The sequence below is a fragment of the Kogia breviceps genome, chromosome 7 (assembly GCF_026419965.1).
Source record: "Kogia breviceps isolate mKogBre1 chromosome 7, mKogBre1 haplotype 1, whole genome shotgun sequence".
Classification (NCBI taxonomy): domain Eukaryota; kingdom Metazoa; phylum Chordata; class Mammalia; order Artiodactyla; family Physeteridae; genus Kogia; species Kogia breviceps.
This window is the reverse complement of record NC_081316.1, coordinates 99,553,887-99,577,221: the sequence shown is the minus strand read 5'-3', so window position 1 is coordinate 99,577,221 and position 23,335 is coordinate 99,553,887. Positions and strand designations below refer to the sequence as shown.

The following is a 23,335-nucleotide window of genomic DNA, read 5'->3' as shown; positions in this document are numbered from 1 at the left end:
ACATCCCAATTTAAAAATGGGGAGATCCGAAGAGTATAGCCACAATGTAATACAACATGGAGATTCCTCAAAAAATTAAAAATAGAACTACCATATGACCTAGCAATCCAATTTCTAGGCATACATTTAAAGGAAATGAAATAACTACATCAAAGAAGTATCTGCACTCCCATGTTCACTGCAGCATTATTCACAATACCCAAGATATGGAGACAACCCAACTGTATGTCCATGGATGAATGAATAAGATGTGGGGTGTGTGAGTGTGTGTGTGTGTGTGTGTGTGTGTGTGTGTGTGTGTAGATACACACACAATGGAATGCTATTCAGCAATAAAATAGAAGAAAATACTGCCATTTGTGAAACATAAAGAGACCTTGAGGGGATTATGCTAAGTGAAATAAGACAGAGATAGACAGTGTATGACCTCACTTATATGCAGAATCTAAAAAAGTCAAACTCGTAGAAACAGAGAGTAGTGGTGGGGGCTAAAGGAAATGGGGAAGATAGTCAAAGGGTGTAAAACTTTCAGCTGTAAGATGAATAGGGTCTGAGGATCTACTGTAAAACATGGTGACTACAGATATAATACTGTTATACACTTGAAATTTGCTGAGAGTAATCTTAAATGTTTTAACCACACACACACAAAAAAGGAATGATGTGAGGTTAACTCTATTGTGGTAATCATTTTGCAACTGAGATGTGTATCAAACCATCACGTTGTACATCTTAAACTTACACAATGTTAGTTGTCAACTATATCTCAATAAAGCTAGAAAATAAATAAAACAAAACCCTGGTGATGGTTGCACAACTCTCTGAATATACTAAAAAAACAACGTATACTTTCAATGAGTAAACTGTATGGTATGTGAATTATATCTCAGTAAAGCTCTTCCAAAAATAAAAACTCAACTAGATATATTTTTAATGGGTCTACCACTGAACTCTTAATTCTATTTCACTCATCTACATGTCTATGTTTTTGCTATATTACACTGTCTTGATTACTGTAGCATCAAGTTTTAAGATCTGTACTATACATATGTCTTCCAGCTTTATCTTTCTCTTCTAAAATTGTTTGGCTATTCTAGTTCATTTGTTTTTCCATTAAAAAGTTTAGAATCAGCTTGTCTGTATCTAGAAAAAAATCCTGCTGAGATTTTAATGGGAAATGTATTAAATCTATATATCAATAAAAACTGACATATTTACTATGTTGTCTTCCAATCCACGAACACAGTATGTCTCTCCACTACTTAGGTCTTTGCTCTCTTTCATCAGAGTTCTATAACTTTCAGGATACTGATGCTATACATATTTTATTAGATTTAAACCTAAAAACTTCATTTTGAGGAGCTACTGTAAATGGTTTTTTTTGTAAATGCTCTTTCAAAAAATTTTTTTGATTTCCAACTGTTCATTGCTGGTACACAGAAATACAATTGATTTCTGTGTGTTGACCTTGTATCCTAGGACCTTGCTAAACTCACTTAGTTCTAAGATCTTTTTTATAGATTTCTTGTGATTTTCTATGTAAATAATCATCTAAAAACAAGATAGTTTTCTTTTCAACCTGTATGCCTTTTAATTTTTTCTTTTTTCATTTTACTTATTTATTTCTTAAAATTGTATTTATTTCTGGCTGCATTGGGTTTTTGTTGCTGCGCGTGGGCTTTCTCCAGTTGCAGCGAGAAGGGGCTACTCTTCATTGCGGCACACAGGCTTCTCATTGCAGTGGCTTCTCTTGTCGTGGAGCACAGGCTCTAGGTATGCGGGCTTCAGTAGTTGTAGCACACGGGCTCAGTAGCTGTGGCACACGGGCCCTAGAGCGCACGGGCTTCAGCAGTTGTGGTGGGCTCAGTAGTTGTAGCACACAGGCTCTAGGGCACACGTGCTTCAGCAGTTGCAGCACATGGGCTCACTAGTTGTGGCTCACGGGCTCTACAGTGCTGGCTCAGTAGTTGTGGCGCACAGGCTTAGTTGCTCCACAGCATGTGGGATCTTCCTGGACCAGGGATCGAACCCGTGTCCCCTGCATTGGCAGGCAGATACTTAACCACTGTGCCACCAAGGAAGTCCTCTTTTTTCTTTTTTTGCTTCCTTACACAAAGACTTCCAGCGTGAGAATAGACATCCTTGCCTTGTTCCTAATCTTAGGAGAAAGGCATTTCATTCTTCAGCATTAAGCATGACGTTAGCTGTAGACTTTTCATAGATATCCTTTATCAGCATCTGATTTTGCACCACAGCTGATCTGGCGCTGCCCACTTGTTTTCAGTTAAAACACGGGAGCTGCCACCAATTCTATATCCCATTTAAACAGAGTTCACATGCTTATTGAACGTCCCTGCTGCTCCCAACTCCACTAGAGCCACAACGCAAAGGCTATAGGTAAGAACAAAGTGGATGACGTTCCTGTTGGGCCTCATCTTCTAACTCCTTTTCAGCATCACAGAATTCCTAGGCTCCTATCTAACATGAAATTATCTGCATTGAAAATCAGCAGTATATATATCCCCAATGCCAGACTGCAAAGTGGAGTCCCCATAGTGTATGTGGGGTGTGTGCATTGTGTGTGTGCAGTAGGTAGGCCCAAGGAGTTAAGGAGTTCTTGATCTGATATTAAAAGTTGGAAGTTGGGCTTCCCTGGTGGCGCAGTGGTTGAGAATCCGCCTGCCGATGCAGGAGACACGGGTTCGTGCCCCGGTCCGGGAAGATCCCACATGCCGCGGAGCAACTAAGCCCGTGAGCCATGGCCGCTAGGCCTGCGCGTCCGGAGCCTGTGCTCCGCAACGGGAGAGGCCACAACAGTGAGAGGCCCGCATACCGCAAAAAAAAAAAAAAAAAAAAAGTTGGAAGTTGCAACGCATTTTCTCATAGAAACCAGGCTATAAATGGTGATTAAGTTAGTTGTGAAGAAACAGGTTCTGTGGGTTGGCCCAAAAAATTTAGCCACCATGTATAACAGTATTTCCATGGGAAAACAAATTCCAAATGCCAACTAGTTGACCTGAAAATGGATTTGGTAAATGAAACCTATCCCTAAAATGGGAAGTATTTGTTGATTTTTATGCTTATCACATACACAGGGAACAACTCTACAAAACACACAGTGGGAGGCAACTTATCAAAGGAAAAAGGATACAAAAGCAACAACTATAGAACCTTCAATCTAAAACTGATAGCTGATCAAAATATGGGTACACTAATAGTACATGTGGAGAGTTGGGGATTGAAAGTGCATAAGTTATGTGACTTATGCTTATATACAGACCCAAAGAAGCACTGACAGCTGTCAGCTTTTAGTGTCTTTATAAGTGGTTGGTTATATAAGAGTAAATTAATAGGGGAAATGTGTATATATGTGTGTGTATATACATAAGTAAATACAGAGATACATACACATATATTTAACATAAAGTTATCACATTTTATGAGGAATACATTCTCAAAGATTTTGAAACTGTTGAAGTCTCAATTCGAATTATATTCTCAATGAAACAAAATGTAAAGTAGGGAGTGGGTTCTTATAGTTCGTAAATCTATAATCCTCATATCATGTTTTTGTTGCAAAATATACTTAGAACAAACATTTGAAGTGAAACTTTTTACATTACTATGTCCACTTTTCAAATAATCAGAAATACTCCATGGCTTACAATAGATGATAATCTGATCTAAGGGACACATTACAGCCGTATTAGCCCCTGATGCCAGCATTTTATCCATCATCATTGCTTGGTTACACAACAACTGTCAAGAACTTAAAGGTATGTACAGTTTAGCACTACTTTAATATTGTTGGCATTCTGGCTAATGATTCAGAGTTCTGTCTCCTAAATTAACAGTAATACAAATCATGATAGGTTTTTGGCTTTCTTCATTGCATTCTGTCACATTTAACTTCTGTCCCAAAATAACTCGCTTTCGGATGCATTTTTCGGCATTAACACTTAATGAATGCTTGGCTGAAACTGTCACAGGCTTTAAAATGATATTAAATTATAACCACAGTTTAAAATATCAGCACTACAGTCAACAAAAATCACACAGACATCAGATGTCTGGAAACAGCACAGTTCACATGATACTGACAAAGGCTGACAGGTATTTGTTTACAGTTGTAAAAGGCATGGAAGCAAATATAAAATTTATAATTTGCACAGCCTGCCAGCTTGAAATTATGGGATTCTTGACAAAAGGTTTGGTTTTCACAGCACTTCTGATTTTAATAGAGTAAGAATCTTAATATTGTTAACCTGTACAATTCCAAATTTTCATAATTTAAAAATTACATTAAGAATAAGTAAGGCATGGTTATTGCCTAATTTCAAGGTTGATGATGAATAAAACTCTGAACTGAGGTGTTTTTTTTTTTTTTAAAAAAAGACTGATACTAAGCTTTTGCACAAAAGCTTAGAAATTCCTGCCATAAAACTAATTCCCAGAGAAAATGAGCTATCTGCAGACTCTTGCTCCTTTCATGTTATTTGAGAGTTTTCCACCAGGAAAAGATTGTTTCGTGTGTGTGTAACCATACTAAGATAATTTGGAGATCTGTAATGATGCTGACAAGACGGACTGCCTAACTCCTTTCCCAAACAAAACTCCAGGGGATAGCTATGTGGAAATATTATATATTAAAAATATGAAACTATATAAAAATATAAAACCTAATTTTCTAGAGTAAACCTTGATCCACCAGAGCTGGAAATACAGTATGTTAATAAGGAGTCAATAAACATGATACAGATAAATAGAGATTTATATGATCATTATCAGGGTCACCCAATTTGAATAATTTCCCTACAAACAGACACATGAAGGAAATACATAATATTTAAGGAAAAAACAGGGCTTCCCTGGTGGCGCAGTGGTTGAGAGTCCACTTGCCAATGCAGGGGACACAGGTTCGAGCCCTGGTCTGGGAAGATCTCACATGCCGCGGAGCAGCTGGGCCCGTGAGCCATGGCCACTGAGCCTGTGCGTCCGGAGCCTGTGCTCCGTAACGGGAGAAGCCACAACAGTGAGAGGCCCGCGTACCGCCAAAAAAAAAAAAAAAAAAAAAAGAAAAAAGAAAAAAACAAAGTCTGAGATAATAAACTAGGTAAATTTGATCAGAGAGATGTAACTGCCCCCTAGTGACAGAATACTATAATACACTCTGAAAACTTAAAAGATCATCCAAAAAATCTACATTAATTTAAAAGATGGATAGGAATGTTCATAAATTTATTGCTTCCAAAATTTACAATTGTCCCTTTTTACTCACTTGTCCATTCATTACTTCACTTCATACATAAATAAAACAAGGATGATTTTATCCTTCATCACAGTCTCTTAGGAGAAAAACACACAAGTAAACAAATACATAATTAACAGGTTGTGATAAATGCCATAAAAAAATGAACAGGATGCTGTGATGGAGAATAACAGGTTCACGGTAATGAAAGAACATTTTGGACTGAGTGGTTGGGCAAAGCCCCACTAAGAAAGTATTACAATATAAGATAAACTGAGACCAGATGGATAAAAAGCAAACACATACAGGATATTCAGGATATTCAGGGTGGAATGAGAGGGAAGTGTCCCAGGCAGAAAAAAATGCAAAGCATGTACAAAGTCTCCAAGCTAGAAATTCTGGGTGAGTTCAGCTCTTGATAAAAGGACAGTGTGGCCAAAGTGAGAAAAAGAACAATGAGAAATGGGGGAGAGGAAGAAAAGCAGATGGGGCCAGTTAATGCAAAACCTTTTAGGCTAGGGTAAGGAATGTGGATTTTATCCTAAATGAAAAGTTATTCATAGATTTAAATCAAGGAACCTGTCTGATGTGCATTATGATGAATCACCCTAGCTGCTGGGCTCAAGAGCAGAAGCAGAGAAGTGCAGTTCCTGGAACATAGTAACTAGCCAGCCCCAAGTAGTGACTGCAGGGATGGCGAACACAGGACACACTGGAGACATACATGGAGCTGACAGGAGCTGCTGATGGACTGAAGGTAGAGGATACAGAAGAGGAAGAATAAAAGACGCTCTCCAGTTTCACACTGGAGCACCTGAGTGATGCTTGCTACTGGCAGAAAAGATTCTCAGAAACATAAGTCTCAGTAAGGGGGGAAAGAATCAAAATCTGTTTAAATATGGTGACTTGTTTAAATGCCTGTGAAATTTCCAAGAAAAGACATAAAGTAGGAAGTTGAATCTGTAAGTCCAGGGCTCAGAGGAATGGTGTGAGTTAACAATGTAAACTTAAGAGTCTATGAGCATCTACACACCAGTCAGAATGGCCATCATCAAAAATACTACAAACAATAAGTGCTGGAGAGGGTGTGGAGAAAAGGGAACCCTCTTGCACTGTTTCTGGGAATGTAAACTGATACAGCCACTATGGAGAACAGTATGGACGTTCCCTAAAAAACTAAAAATAGAATTCCCATACGACCCAGCAATCCCACTACTGGGCATATACCCCGAGAAAACCATAATTCAAAAAGAGTCATGTACCACAATGTTCACTGCAGCTCTATTTACAATAGCCAGGACATGGAAACAACCTAAGTGTCCATCGACAGATGAATGAATAAAGAAGATGTGGCACATATATACAATGGAATATTACTCAGCCATAAAAAGGAATGAAACTGAAGTTATTTGTAGTGAGGTGGATGGACCTAGCGACTGTCGTACAGAGTGAAGTCAGTCAGAAAGAGAAAAACAAATACCGTATGCTAACACATATATATGGAATGAAAAAAAAAAAAAAAGGTCATGAAGAACCTAGGGGCAAGATGGGAATAAAGATGCAGACCTACTACAGAATGGACTTGAGGATATGGGCTAGGGGAAGGGTAAGCTGGGACAAAGTGAGAGAGCAGCATGGACATATATACACTACTAAACGAAAATAGCTAGCTAGTGGGAAGCAGCCACGCAGCACAGGGAGATCAGCTTGGTGCTTTGTGACCACCTAGAGGGGTGGGATGGGGAGGGTGGGAGGGAGGGAGATGCAAGAGGGAAGAGATATGGGCACATATGTATATGTATAACTGATTCACTTTGTTATAAAGCAGAAACTAACACAGCATTGTAAAGCAATTATATGCCAATAAAGATGTTAAATAAATAAATAAAGTAAATTTTATACAAAAAAAAAAAAAAGAGTCTATGAGCATCTGGATGGGATTTAAGGTCACAGTAGGGATAAGATCATCCAGGGAGAAACTGTACTGACACTCTGTACTTGGCCAGCCTCGTCTGCATATGGTGTTCACCTGTGAGCACGACTATAACAAAGGCAATACGTAAAGGGTGCCCTGTATTCGACTTCAGAAATGAATTAAATAGTTGCCCCTATAATGTTATCACAGCCTCTTATTTATAAACATAATATTTCACACTTCTTGATTGCATTTCTGTCATCATTGTTCTAGAAAGTGGCTGAGTCTTAACTCTATCTTTTGTGAACCCAGTTTAGCTTATCTCAAATGTGTATTTACATGCCAAAATTTCTGGACACATTAGGATCCTTGATCTTTAAAGTTTCTCTTCTAAGTCTGTATAAATAAATGCAGGATTCTTATCAAACTACTGAAGACTGTATTGGCATTAAATTTTCTGTATTTCTGGGGCATCAGGGGAAAAAGATTCTGTCAGTGGTTATCTCTGTGGGATAAGACTATAGGGAGAAGCAAGAAGAACTACAATCCTGCAGCCTATGGAACAAAAACCATATTCACAGAAAGACAGAAAACATGAAAAGGCAAAGGGCTATGTATCAGATGAAGAAAGAAGATAAAACCCCAGAAAAACAACTAAATGAAGTGGAGATAGGCAACCTTCCAGAAAAAGAATTCAGAATAATGAGAGTGAAGATGATCCAGGACCTCAGAAAAAGAATGGAGGCAAAGATCGAGAAGATGCAAGAAATGTTAAACAAAGACCTAGAAGAATTAAAGCACAAACAAACAGAGATGAACAATACAATAACGGAAATGAAAACTACACTAGAAGGAATCAATAGCAGAATAACTGAGGCAGAAGAACGGATAAGTGACCTGGAAGACAGAATGATGGAATTCACTGCTGTGGAACAGAATAAAGAAAAAAATGAAAAGAAATGAAGACAGCCTAAGAGACCTCTGGGACAACATTAAACGCAACAACATTTGCATTATAGGGGTCCCAGAAGGAGAAGAGAGAGAGAAAGGACCGGAGAAAATATTTGAAGAGATTATAGTCAAAAACTTCCCATGGGAAAGGAAATAGCCGCCCAGGTCCAGGAAGCACAGAGAGTCCCATACAAGATAAATGCAAGGAGAAACACACCGAAACACGTAGTAATCAAATTGGCAAACATTAAAGACAAAGAAAAATTATTGAAAGCAGCAAGGGAAAAATGACAAATAACATACGAGGGAACTTCCCTAAGGTTAACAGCTGATGTCTCAGCAGAAACTCTACAAGCCAGAAGGGAGCGGCATGATGTACTTAAAGTGATGAAAGGGAAGAACCTACTATCGAGATTAATCTACCTGGCAAGAATCTCATTCAAATTTGATGGAGAAATCAAAAGCTTTACAGACAAGCAAAAGCTAAGAGAATTCAGCACCACCAAACCAGCTCTACAACATATGCTAAAGGAACTTCTCTAAGTGGGAAAGACAAGTAAAGGACCTACAAAAACAAACCCAAAACAATTACAAAAATGGTAATAGGAACATACATATCAACAACTACCTTAAACGTGAATGGATTAAATGCTCCAAACAAAAGACACAGGCTCGTTGAATGGATACAAAAACAAGACCCATATATATGCTGTCTACAAGAGACCCACTTCAGACCTAGGGACACATACAGACTGAAAGTGAGGGGATGGAAAAAGATATTCCATGCAAATGGAAATCAAAAGAAAGCTGGAGTAGCAATACTCATATCAGATAAAATAGACTTTAAAATAAAGAATGTTACAAGAGACAAGGAAGGACACTACATAATGATCAAGGGATCAATCCAAGAAGATATAACAATTACAAATATACATGCACCCAACACAGGAGCACCTCAATACATAAGGCAACTACTAACAGCTATACAAGAGGAAATCGGGCTTCCCTGGTGGTGCAGTGGTTGAGAGTTCCACCTGCCGATGCAGGGGACTTGGGTTCGTGCCCCCATCCGGGAAGATCCCACATGCTGCAGAGCGGCTGGGCCCATGAGCCATGGCCGCCGAGTCTGCGCGTCCAGAGCCTGTGCTCTGCAACGGGAGAGGCCACAACAGTGAGAGGCCCACGTACCGCAAAAAAAAAAAAAAAAAAGAGGAAATCAACAGTAACACAGTAATACTGGGGGACTTTAACCCCTCACTTACACCAATGGACAAATCATCCAAACAGAAAATTAATAAGAAAACACAAGCTTTAAATGATACAACAGACCAGAGAGATTTAATTGATATTTGTAGGACGTTCCATCCAAAAACAGCGGATTACACTTTCTTCTCAAGTGCGCACAAAACATTCTCCAGGATAGGTCACATCTTGGGTCACAAATCAAGCCTCAGTAAATTTAAGAATATTGAAATCGTATCAAGTATCTTTTCTGACCACAATGTTATGAGATTACAAATCAATTACAGGGAAAAAAACGTAAAAAACACAAACACATGGAGGCTAAACAATATGTTACTAAATAACCAAGAGATCACTGAAGAGATCAAAGAGGAAATAAAAAATACCTAGAAACAAATGACAATGAAAACATGATGATCCATAACCTATGGGATGCAGCAAAAGCAGTTCTAAGAGGGAAGTTTATAGCTATACAAGCCGACCTCAAGAAACAAGAAAAATCTCAAATAAACAATCAAACCTTACACCTAAAGGAACTAAAGAAAGAAGAACAGGGCTTCCCTGGTGGCGCAGTGGTTGAGAGTCCACCTGCCGATGCAGGGCATGCGGGTTCGTGCCCCGGTCCGGGAGGATCCCACATGCTGCGGAGCAGTTGGGCCCATGAGCCATGGCCACTGAGCCTGCACGTCCGGAGCCTGTGCCCCACAACAGGAGAGGCCACAGCAGTAAGGCCCACGTACCACAAAAAAAAAAAAGAAAGAAAGAAGAACAAAACCCAAAGTTAGCAGAAGGAAAGAAATCATAAAGATCAGAGCAGAAATAAATGAAATAGAAACAAAGAAAACAAGAGCAAAGATTAATAAAACTAAAAGCTGATTCTTTGAGAAGATAAACAAAATTTGATAAACCATTAGCTAGGCTCATCAAGAAAGAGAGGGAGAGGACTCAAATCAATAAAATTATAAATGAAAAAGGAGAAGTTACAACAGACACCGCAGAAATACAAAGCATCCTAAGAGACTACTACAAGCAACTCTATGCCAATAAAATGGACAACCTGGAAGAAATGGACAAATTCTTAGAAAGGTATATCCTTCCATGACTGAACCAGGAAGAAAGAAAAAATGAACAGACCAATCACAAGAAATGAAATTGAAACTGAGATTAAAAATCTTCCAACAAACAAAAGCCCAGGGCCAGATGGCTTCATAGGTGAATTCTATTGAACATTTAGAGAAGAGCTAACACCCATCCTTCTCAAACTCTTAAAAAAATTGCAGAGGAAGGAACACTCTCAAACTCGTTCTATGAGGCCACCATCCCCCTGATCCCAAAACCAGGCAAAGATACTACAAAAAAAGAAAATTACAGACCAATATCACTGATGAGTACAGATGCAAAAATCCTCAAAATAGTAGCAAACTGAAACCAACAACATATTTAAAGGATCATACACCATGATCAAGTGGGATTTATCCCAGGGATGCAAGGATTCTTCAATATACACAAATCAATCAATGTGATACACATTAACAAACTGAAGAAGAAAAACCATATGATCATCTCAATAGATGCAGAAAAAGCCTTTGACAAAATTCAACACCCATTTATGATAAAAACTCTCCAGAAGTGGGCATAGAGGGAACCTACCTCAAAATAATAAAGGCCATATATGACAAACCCACAGCAAACATCATTCTCAATGGTGAAAAACTGAAAGCATTTCCTCTAAGATCAGGAACAAGACAAGGTTGCCCACTCTCACCACTATTATTCAGCAGTTTTGGAAGTCCTAGCCATGGCAATCAGAGAAGAGAAAGAAATAAAAGGAATAAAAATTGGAAAAGAAGAAGTAAAACTGTCACTGTTTGCAGATACATGATACTATACATAGAGAATTTCTCTTAAAGATGCCACTAGAAAACTACTAGAGCTAATCAATGAATTTGATAAAGTTTCAGGATACAAAATTAATGCACAGAAATCTCTTACATACACTAATGATGAAAGATCTGAAAGAGAAATTAAGGAGACACTCCCATTTACCATTGCAAGAATAATAATAAAATACCTAGGAATAAACCTACCTAAGGAGACAAAAGACTTGTATGCAGAAAACTATAAGACACTGATGAAAGAAATTAAAGATGATACAAACAGATGGAGAGATATACCATGTTCTCGGATTGGAAGAATCAATATGGTGAAAATGACTACACTACCCAAAGCAATCTACAGATTCAATACAATCCCTATCGAATTACCAATGGCATTTTTTACAGAACTAAAATAAAAAATCTTAAAATTTGTATGGAGAGACAAAAGACCGGAGTAGCCAAAGCAGTCTTGAGGGGAAAAAAATGGAGCTGGAAGAATCAGACTCTCTGACTTCAGACTATACTACAAAGCTACAGTAATCAAGACAATATGGTACTGGCACAAAAACAGAAATATAGACCAATGGAACAGGATAGAAAGCCCAGAGATAAACCCACGCGCCTATGGTCAACTAATCTATGACAAAGGAGGCAAGGATATATAATGGAGAAAAGACAGTCTCTTCAATAAGTGGTGCTGGGAAAACTGGACAGCTACATGTAAAAGAATGAATTCAGAACACTCCTTAACACCATACACAAAAATAAACTCAAAATGGATTAGAGACCTAATGTAACACTGGACGCTATAAAACTCAGAGGAAAACATAGGAAGAACACTCTTTGACATAAATCACAGCAAGATCTTTTTTGATCCACCTCCTAGAGTAATGGAAATAAAAACAAAAATAAACAAATGGGACCTAATGAAACTTAAAAATTTTGCAAAGCAAAGGAAACTACAAACAAGACGAAAAGATAACCCTCAGAATGAGAGAAAATATTTGCAAACGTTTCAACGGACAAAGGATTAATCTCCAAAATAGATAAACAGCTCATGTAGCTCAATATTAAAAAAACAAACAACCCAATCCAAAAATGGGCAGAAGACCTAAACAGACATTTCTCCAAAGAAGACATACAGATGGCCAAGAAGCACATGAAAAGCTGCTCAACATCACAAATCATTAGAGAAATGCAAATCAAAACTACAATGAGGTATCACCTCACACCAGTTAGAACGGGCATCATCAGAAAATCTACAAACAACAAATGCTGGAGAGGGTGTGGAGAAAAGGGAACCCTCTTGCACTGTTGGTGGGAATGTAAATTGATACAGACACTATGGAGAACAGTATGGAGGTTCCTTAAAAAACTAAAAATAGAACTACCATATGACCCAGCAATCCTACCACTGGTCATATACCCAGAGAAAACTATAATTCAAAAAGACACATGCACCCCAATGTTCACTGCAGCAGTATTTACAATAGCCAGGTCATGGAAGCAACCTAAATGCCCATCGAGAGACGAATGGATAAAGAAGATGTGTTACATTATACAATGGAATATTACTCAGCCATAAAAAGGAAGGAAATTGGGTCATTTGTAGAGACGTGGATGAATCTAGAGACTGTCATACAGAGTGAAGTCAGAAAGAGAAAAATATCGTATATTAACGCATATATGTGGAACCTAGAAAAATGGTACAGATGAACTGGTCTGCGCAGGGCAGAAATTAAGACACAGATGTAGAGAACAAACGTATGGACACCAAGAGGGGAAAGCGGCGGGGGATGGGTGTGGTGGTGTGATGAATTGGGAGATTGGGATTGACATATATACGGTATTATGTATAAAAACGATAACTAATAAGAACCCTCTGTATAAAAAGATAAATAAAATAAAATTCAAAAAAAAAATCTCCACCCCAAAAGAAAAACTATAGAAAGTGTTGATTTTTTTAATGTACTTTTTAAATTTGTTATAATGAACAATGAGCCTGTAGTAATAACTACATTAACAAAAATAGCTAACATCTATTTAGCCTTGCTTAGATAAACTCATTGGATCTTTACAGCAACCTTACGAGGTAGATACTAACATTATTCCCATTTTACCCTTAAGGAGACAAGGTATTAAGGGCTTAGAGACCTAACCAAAGGTCACAAAGCTGGCAAAGTGACAAAGATAGGGAACAAATCCAGGCAGGAAGACTCCATTCTTAATCATTCTAACCAATGGCTTCCAAAAAGAATGTTTTAATTTTGAGTTGTATTTTACATCACAACCTAGTATACATATACTTTGTAAAATAGCTAAACAAGCATTTCATGGAATAATACAAAAGAGGTGTGTTTTTACATGTTCTCTTTAATTACTTTAAATTCTAGTTGGAAGCTATTAAGTTGATTTTATGACCCACAAATAGTTGCAACCTGCAGTTTGAAAAACAGTGTACTACAATATATACCTTTTAAAAATTAAAGAAAAATACTTTTTAAAAATTTTAAAGATAATTTCAAGTATTAAGTTCAAAATACTTACACTTTTATTTCAAAGAAATGGAAAGCAACTTATGAAAATTATCTACTATAAATAAAGTAATGTAAAATATTTTATGTAGCTACTGAATGTAGCTTCATGTAAAATAGAAGTTAAAAGCCTTTCAAATAAATGTTTTAAATTAATTTTCATTTTTTTTTGCACATTTAAAGAGCCTAACAGCTGAAAATAAACAATACTTCATCTGAAAACAGGCAATCAGTTTGAGCAAACAATTTATAAAACAAACTTAACTAAGTAATTCCATCCCCAGGAATTTAATGCAAGAAAATTATAGAACATAAACATAGAAAGGTATTTCTAGGGATGTTCACCTTAATGTTATTTACAATAGTTGAAAATTGGAAGCCACCTAAAATGTCCAGAGAAAGAGATGGATTAAATACACCATGGCACTTAAAGTCTCCCCTCTGCCTCCCTCCTATCAACAGGTAATCACGATATTTGTTTTTAAGACTCCTTTCAGAGATTTTTTAAACACAGCCATATAGTATCCCCTTGTAGGACTATGTATATCAGTCCTCTATTGATGGGCATTTGCTTCTTTCAAATCTTTCGCTGTTACAAACATCTTTGCAGTAAACAGCCTAGTATACATGTCCTTTCCTAAAGCTGAGATGGAATCTGTGGAGAAATTTATAGAAAGAGATTTACTCGTTCACAGCCTCCACATTAGCTTTCCCAGAGCACAAGAGATCAGCTTTCTCAAGGGCAGGAACAAAGTTCACTATTTCTTTTATATACCCTCATACAGAGTGGTAACAGGGTCCACACACACAGATGTACAAAGGCCCAAGAATATCTCCACATACTTTCCTTAAGCTCTCTGAACTTTTATAACAGCTGATTTAACATCTTTGTCTAGTAAGTCTAATACCTGGGCCTCCTTGCGGACAGTCTCTATTGACTGCTTTTTTTTTCTGAGTATGGACCATACTTTCCTGTTTCTTTGGGTGTCTTGAATTTTTTTATTGCCAAGTGAACATTCTAAGTAATATAATATGGTAACTCTGGAAGTCAGATCACCACTGTTTCCCCTGGGTTTGTCGCTGTGGCTGGCTTTTTGGTTTTTGTTGTTGCTGCTATTTGTTTCTCTAGTGACTTTCCAAGACTAACTCTGAGGTCTGTGTTCCCTGTAGCATGTGACCACCAATGTCTCCACTCAGTGAGCTTAGTGGTCAGCTAGATGACTGGATGGAGGTTTCCGTCAGTGCTCTAAACCAATATGGCTTCTACCCTTTGCTGAGGAGCTCGGTGTGTGATTAGGCGCACCTTCAGCGTTCAAGCAGTCTACATGTCTGTCTTGGCCTTCACCTGCATGGGACCTCAAAATCAGCCAGAGACTGGGGCCCTGTCGGGTCTTTCCTGGGCACAAACACAGTCCTGCATTTGTGTGTGGCCTTCTAGATCCCTGAAGCATTTCAAAGCCCACTACAGATATCTCGTCCCCCAGATCTTCCTTTTAGATTTTTGGCCAGGCTCGTTTGCTCCAAGTGGCATCACAGCCTCAGGCAGCACAGTGTTCAACAACTGCAGGTAATTATTTTAGACGGAAGTCCTAGGGACAGAGCCTCCCCACAGAGCAATCTCTGAGGCAGGTCAAATAACAACTAACTCCCTGGAACGGAGCTTTTCTGAGAAGCTGCAGGACAAGTGACAATGTTCTGGAGATGGGACCTTCTGAGGAAGGTCATTTCATTTTCATTTCATTGTGAGAGAATTCAGAGAAACCCAGCTTAGACAAAAGTGTTGCTGAATATGAACTCATGAGGGAGATCAATTATATATAAATTTTATAGAATATATATATAAATTATCAATGGGTTCTTTTCCATAAATTAGTCGTTCTTAACCATGGTATGGATCTGAACTACGTGGAGCTTTTTAAAAGGATACCTGCACAACTTCCCTTTCTCCCTCACCATCAAGGATGGTGAAGCCTGCATACCACAACAAAGAGTAGCCCCCCAGCTTGCTGCAACTAGAGAAAGCCCGCACGCAATGAAGATCCAACACAGCCAAAAATGAATAAATAAATACATTAAATAAATAAATCTATAAAAAAAGAACCTGCTGTATAAAAATAAATAAATAAAATAAAATTTAAAAAAATAATAATAAATTTTAAAAATAAATAAATAAAAGTGCAATGTGAACAGTGCCTTGAAAGAAGAATAGTCAGATATGCTCCTTGGACCTGACTGCAGACCAGTGGTTCTCAAACTTTAACATGCAACCAAATCACATGGAGGGCTTGTTAAAACATACATTTCTGGGCCACACCCCAGACTTTCTGAATCAGCAGATCTGGAGTGGGACCTGAGAATGTGCATTTCCCAAGTGACACTGATGGAACCCTCTTAAAGAACCACCATTCTAGATAGAGAGAATGCTCGAGCAAAACGGACAAGTGATATACAGGGTATACCTGAGCTCTAAGATGGCAGCTTCCAGGACATGGGCTTTGTGTGAGTGGTTAAGGAATATGGTCAAAAGCCTGGAAATGAAAACTATCTAAACAAAACACTTCCTTCTCTAGTAAGAGGTAGATTAATTACCCTTTCTAAGAAGGTGAGCTGACGTTCAAAACTATGTATGGTGATGAATGCTAACTAGACTTACTGTTCAAGTGATCACTTCACAGTGTATACAAATATCAAACCATTATGTTGTATACCTGGAACTAACATGTCAATTATATCTTAATAAAAATAAAATAAAGTAAGAAAGTAGTAAGTAAAATAAAACTCACTTAAAATAAAAAGAATGCATAAGCTCAATGTAATTAAGAAAACACCAGTCTGGGAATTCCCTGGCAGTCCAGTGGTTAGGACTCCATGCTTTCACTGCCAAGGGCCCAGGTTCAATCCCCTGTTGGTAACTAAGATCCCATAAGCCACATGGCACAGACATAAATAAATAAATTAAAAAAATAATTTTTTAAATTAAATTTAAAAAAAGAAAAAGAAAACACCAGTCAAACCCAAATTGAAGAACATTTTACAAAATACCAGTACTTTTCAAAAGTATCAAGGTCATGAAAAATAAGACTGAGGAAATGTCAGACTGAAGGAGACTAAGGAGATATGATAACTAAATGGAATGTGGGATCCTGGATTGAATCCCAAAACAGAGACATTAGTGGAAAAGCTAGCAAAATTCTATAAATCTGTAGTTTTTTAGTTATTGAACCAATGTTAATTTCTGCGTTTTGATTATTGTATTATGGTTATATAAATTGTTAACAGTAGGGGAAGTTGAGTGAAGATTATACAGAAACTCTCTGTACTATTTTTGCAACTTTTCTATAAGTCTAAGATTATTTCAAAATAAAAAGTTTTTTAAAAAAGACTAACTTAAAATGATTTAACTACCCCCGTGATATGACATTTATTATCTCAACCTGGTATCTTTCAATTCCACTTCCTACTCCCAGCTTTGCATTGCACACATAATCAATAAGGTAATGAAGCAACAGACTTTGGGGCATATAGCTAATTAAATGTTCAAGGAAGAGAAACATGGTGTCACTTATTCTTTATAGGTGAGAATATAACACTAACACATCCTGAATTTTAATATTTCACTTAGCATACTCTCGTTAAAATTCTTCGAAAAAACAAAGCTGAAACCTATTCAGTAGTTTCACTTATAAATTTTAAAGATCCATACTCACCAAAACCATCAATATCTAGATTATTTTCAACCACAACATCTAGTAGAGTGTCACCAACTTTTCCTTTGCTTGTTAATGTTTCACCATCACGGTTTATAAAGTGGACTGTTATTTTATCTTCTGAGCTGGAAAAGGAAGCAGTCCTTTATTATTTTTAGTAATTTCAAAAGATACTTTAAAATAATTGTTCCAAGAACCTGTAACGTCAAAAAAATAGGTGTGTGTCTGTGTGCGTGCAAGTATCCTCCTTTACAGTATTTTCTTTTCTTTCCCAAGTTTATTTGAGAAGGAGACACCACAAATCAGAGGCATATCTATCTACCCACCTACCAGGAGAGAAGCTCTGCCACCTTAAAGGAAATAGCAAGTACGTCACTATCAAGGCCACCTGTAGTATGTGTCTCCCCAGTGGTCACTGTCAGGTCATAGTTACATGAAATGCTTAGCAATCATTATCACTCGTAAAGTTTGCTTTGCTCTCACACAGCTCTCTGAAAAACAATGTCTCTATAAAAGTGTCCCTAGGGCTTCCCTGGTGGCGCAGTGGTTGAGAGTCTGCCTGCCGATGCAGGGGACACGGGTTCGTGCCCGGGTCCGGGAGGATCCCACGTGCCGCGGAGCGGCTGGGCCCATGAGCCGTGGCCGCTGAGCCTGCGCGTCCGGAGCCTGTGCTCCGCAACGGGAGGGGCCACAACAGTGAGAGGCCCGCGTACCGCAAAAAAAAAAAAAAAAAAAAAAAAAAAAGTGTCCCTAAAAGACTAGGTGACGGTTGTGGAGAGCTTGAAAAACAAATCATTCTGCTATTGATAAGGCAATTGTTATGCAAATGTATGATAAGTACGGTCACTGAGAGCCAGCAGTTTGATAGTTTTCTGAGTATTTGAACATCTCATTTTGGTCTATATAGTGTACTCGAAAAACAAAGGGACTAGAAAAAAGGTTTTCTTTGCTTGAATATGTGGGAAAGTAAATATAATACCTCCTTACATGTTTCATTACTATAGGATATCTATCAGCTAGGTATCAGTTAGCTAACTAATTTAAATTTCTTACCCTGTACTTCAGCTTAAACGAATTAGTTGTAATTTTCACTACTGCCAATAGATGGTAATAGTCCATCAAAGAAAACATTGTTTAGTGTAAGTAAAACCTAGAATTACGTAATTTCAGAGCTATAAATATCTTGCAAATTACCAAATCCATCATCTCATTTCCCAAACAAGGTAGCTGAGGCCTTATCAGATAATGTCATCCTTGATAACTCAATGCTGAGAAAAGAGGATCTTAGTAATTAAAATTTTTGATCAGAAGTGTCTGTGTGTATGTGTGTGTGAGAGAGAGAGAGAGAGAGAGAGAGAATGTCCCTTAAATGGGCATGTGCTCTCCGACTTTTTTTCGTAGCAAAAAATGCTTTAAAGCAAGTATTCCCAAACATTCGTGATTTTCAACTAGGCAACTGCTATTTTTTCGAAGAAAAACGACTAGGAATGAAGATACCATGGAGGCAGGGAGACCACACTGGAGGTTATTGAAAAGGCATAAACAAAGCGAGGATGAGAGATATTCAGAAGGCAGAATTTAAAGGTTTTGGAGAGGGAAGAAATAATGTTGAAATGTCTAGCTCGGACAATGAGGGAGTACAGTTTAACTTAAGGTTAACTTAGGAGAAGGAGCTTTGGGGAAGATTGGAAATGAGTTCAACTTTAGACCTGTTTGATTTAATAATAAACAGATGCGGGCTTCCCTGGTGGCGCAGTGGTTGGGAGTCCGCCTGCCGATGCAGGGGACAGGTTCGTGCCCCGGTCCGGGAGGATCCCACGTGCCGCGGAGCGGCTGGGCCCGTGAGCCATGGCCGCTGGGCCTGCGCGTCCGGAGTCTGTGCTCCGCGACGGGAGAGGCCATAACAGTGAGAGGCCCGCCTAGCACAAAAATAATAATAATAATAATAAACAGATGCAAATGTCCAGAAGCCTGATGGAAATATGGGTCTGAGCCCTGCAGAAGCCTAGAGATTTGACATCAAAAAATGCCTGGTAGACTAAGGTACAAGAAGTACAGCAAAAAGAATTCCATCATTTATACACACTACTGAAGGCCGGAGGTTTGGGCACTGCTGCTCTTCTGCAGCACTCTAGAGCTGAGCTACAGCCAAGGAATTGCAACTCTGACGTCAGCCTCCTCTTCTGTAAAATCAGGGTAACATTTATCTCATAGTTTTGACAACATATGCAAAATTCCTAACATACTGTAGAGCTCAACAAACACTGATTGATAACTTCTATTTAAAGCCCCAGTCCTTCTGTTGTTAAGGAGCCTGAACTGCTGCTACATATTTTAAAAGGTGTACAGCCCCAGAAAAAAACTGCAGAGTAAGAGTAATAATAGGTTTATCAAAGAACAGGAGAGGAAGCAGAAATGAGAGAGAAAAAGTAATTTTGCAGCTGAGAAAGTATGGAATATAAGATGTAAGAGTCAGAAGACGTAGATTCTAGCCCTGGCTCTGATATACGTATACTCATTAGGTGACCATGGGTAAAATGGCAAATAACAGTGACTTTACCAAGCTGCTGAGAGAATTAAAGGAGAGAAAGTTTGTGGAAACATTTTGTTCCTTAAAGCACTATACACATGTACTTTATCCAGGTAACTTTATCCATTCACTATTAACAAGTGGTATTTGTGGGTTTTGTACAGTTTTCTTCCCCAATTCTAAGAACTAGCAAAAAAGCTTCTAGCTGTTCCCAAAACGGATAAGATTTCATGCACTGGGAAATAATTAGGATCCTTCTAAATCCTCTATCATTATCAATGAATTAGCCAGCACCACAAACAACTACTTTCTTCACTTGTTACCCTGTATGCACCGCCATTTATTCTGCTCAACCACAGCAGATAGTTTGACAAAGCTCTCTAGGGGCTGCTGTGGTAAAGCTCTTAAACAGACTTCTAATAGGGAGAGGAGTTATAGCTGCTGATGCCCACCCTTTCACTATGTGGGGTAGCCTGGGGTAGTTGGTCCAAGAAAAGGGCCCCATCTAGGGCTCCCCACTTCCATTGCCACCTTAACTCTTCCAAATGACCTTATGGGCTAAAGAATTATCAACTCTAATGGTGCTCAAAAAACAAACAAAAACTATGTGAGTTCTAGTCCTAGTTTTGTGTGCTACTTAATATAAATTTTTATTCTCGTTTATCTACCTCACCTATCTCAGAGGATTTTCTTAAGAGTCAAGGGAAATAATACATGTGAAAGCCCTTTGCAACCTAAATCACTACAAAATATAAAGTACTATATGAGGGTATTTTGGAGTAAAAGGAGTTTTTCGACTCTCAGTTACTGAAAGCTTATCTAAATGTTAAACTTCAAAGTCAGAACTACAGCTTCTAGACTGTTCTGTCCAAACTTTGTGCAATAACAGAGATGTTCTATAGCTGTGATGTCCCAGACAGTAGCTACTAGCCACGTGTGTTTATCCAGTACTTGAAATGTGGCCAGTGGAACTGGGAAAATGACTCTAATTTTATTTAACTTTAATTATCTTAAACTTAAATGACTACATGTGGTTAGTAGTGACCATATTGGATAGCATAAGTCTTAGATAATAAGAGTCAGAAAAACAGGTTGTAGCTCCAAAGTCTGTGATAGGAAGCACAGGCCACCAATGGAAACTATGCCAATGAGGGGGAAAGCAGGTTTATAAGGGAACAGACAGATTTGCTTCCCTTTAAGACAACTTGATGTACCAATTCAAACAGTAACTTTGGGGGATATAATTCCCATTTACAAAAGCAATCATGTTCCTTTAAATACTAGTTACACAAATATGTTCAACATATGTCCCAATTTATACACAAATTTTCAAGAAAGCATACAATGCAGAAAACAAGGCATCCAGGCAGAGGAAGGTCAAAGATAGGAAAGTGTAACGGAAACAGGGACAAATAACCCGTTTGCCTTCCCCATTATCTCCCTCGCAGTTCATGCAACAAAAATGTATTGAGCACCCACTATATTATGGGATTACAGGGGAAAAGATGAGTAACTCCTCCACCCTATTCTCAGGAACCTCATGAAGAAGAAACTAGAGAGGAATACAAATCAACCCTTTCTCCCTGCAGCTCCTTCTTGCTGCTACACAACAGCAGGGAGTCAAAGAGTTGTTCCGAGACCTGCATTATATAAGGTGTCAACACAGTGCTATACTCTGAAATTTATGAGGAAATTTTCTATTATATGTAAGAGGATTCTGTCTCTGAGAAACGAATCTGCCCAAGAATATAAGACTGCCACATATTTTGGGCAAATTTTCTCTCACCTTTTTCGACACAATACAAAACACAACGCTGTGAGCCTAGGAGGCAGGTGGGATCTACTGAGTCCTCGCTACGGGCCAGACACAAGACTCCCTGCATTACCTGTATGCTCTCATTTGTTCTTCAAATAATCCTGTGAGGCCGACACGATTGTTATCCTCCACTGACGTTGGACAAACTGAACAATAAGTGTCAAAGCCCAGTTTAAAACCCTGCCTTGCCAGTCCAACGCAGGGGCTTTTACCCCGACAGCAACCAGAAGAGAGCAAACAGGGAAGCTCGGGGACAGAGCGGGTGTATCCTAAATGGACACGGACTTGGAGACAGGAAGTCCTGACCTAGCAGGAGGAAGGCACGATAAGAAAGTGCAAGCCAGGACACGAACGGGGCGCATCTCACGAAGGTCAGCGCGGTTTCGGGCATAGCAAAGGTTAGATCCTCGCCAAGCCGCACGGAGAACCAGCGGCAGCAAAGTGCCCGGTTTTCCTAAGGGCACAGGAGGCACTAGGACAAGGAGATCGGGCGTCCCGGGCCCCCATTCCCCGCCAGGCGTCAGTGGATCTGAAAGGTAACTTGGCAGCGGTAAGAAAAGGAGGCCGCGACCACACCGAGGGACCAGCCGGGGACACGGAGAAGGCGGAGCAAGAGGCGGGCGGGGCCGGGCGTGTGGCCCGCACGCCGTCGCCAGGAGAAGCCGACGGAACCAGAAAGCGGGCGGAAGGAGCGTGGCCGTTCTGCCAGGGACCCAACGCCCCCGCGCCCCCACGCCCCCGAGCCTCACCTGCTCCGCGCGCGCGCCGACACGCTCAGCGTCCGCGTCACTACAGCTGCGCCGCCGCCCAGGCCCGGCCTGGCGCTCCCGCCCTGCCCCCAGCTCCCCCGGAGGCCGCCGGCACCCGCGCGGGGTCCGGCGAGGAGCAGCCACCGGCCGGCTGTGTCGCCGAGGGCGGCGGAGGCGACACGCAGGAGACGAGCGGCCATAGCCGGTCGGATAACTACGGGAGGCGATGCAGGCCGCACAGCAGCGGCCACGAGAGGGAGACTCCAAGACTGGGGGCGGGCTGACGCTGCGCCTGCCTGACGGCCGGGGTACCGGCGAGGGCCTGCTCAGTGCATCGCCAAGGCCCCGCGCGCCTTCCGGGTGACCTATAAGTCCCGAGGGCCGCAAGCGCGGCTCCGCCTCCCGGGCGTGGTTATAGAGGCGGGGCTACGCGCCTTGTTGTTCTAGCTACTGACCAGGTTTTGTATTGATCTTGCTGCTTTTTTAGCTTCTGGAGTTGCTAAGCAGGAACAATAAATTTTACAAGATAGCTGAACGTCTGACGGAAAGATACAGTAAAACCATCCCCAGTTAACTAAAGCACTTTCTTTTGTCCTGCGCTTCCCTCCTCCTCCTGCCCATTAAGGAAAAAAAAAAGGGAGATTGTCATCTTGGAGTTCAAAAACTATGATAAAAGGGAATTCTAACCATTGTCAACAAGGACAGTGGGAAATTTCAGAAAGCCAATAGGCAGACACCCAGGAGAATAACTATGACTATAAAGTTA

At 39.6% G+C, this 23,335-nt stretch overlaps 1 protein-coding gene across 1 annotated transcript in view; it reads right to left on the bottom strand.

Annotated features, from left to right (window-relative positions):
* The window catches only part of FDX1 (ferredoxin 1), a 34,425-nt gene extending 11,536 nt beyond the window's left edge, over positions 1 to 22,889 (bottom strand). The window contains exons 1-2 of the mRNA XM_059069497.2: positions 22,570 to 22,889; positions 17,475 to 17,599 (exon numbers count right to left, since the gene is read on the bottom strand). Of these exons, the coding sequence (XP_058925480.1) occupies positions 17,475 to 17,599; positions 22,570 to 22,769 (325 nt within the window). The 5' untranslated portion in view covers positions 22,770 to 22,889. The remainder of the gene's footprint in view (positions 1 to 17,474; positions 17,600 to 22,569) is intronic.
* Positions 22,890 to 23,335: the final 446 nt, after the last annotated feature.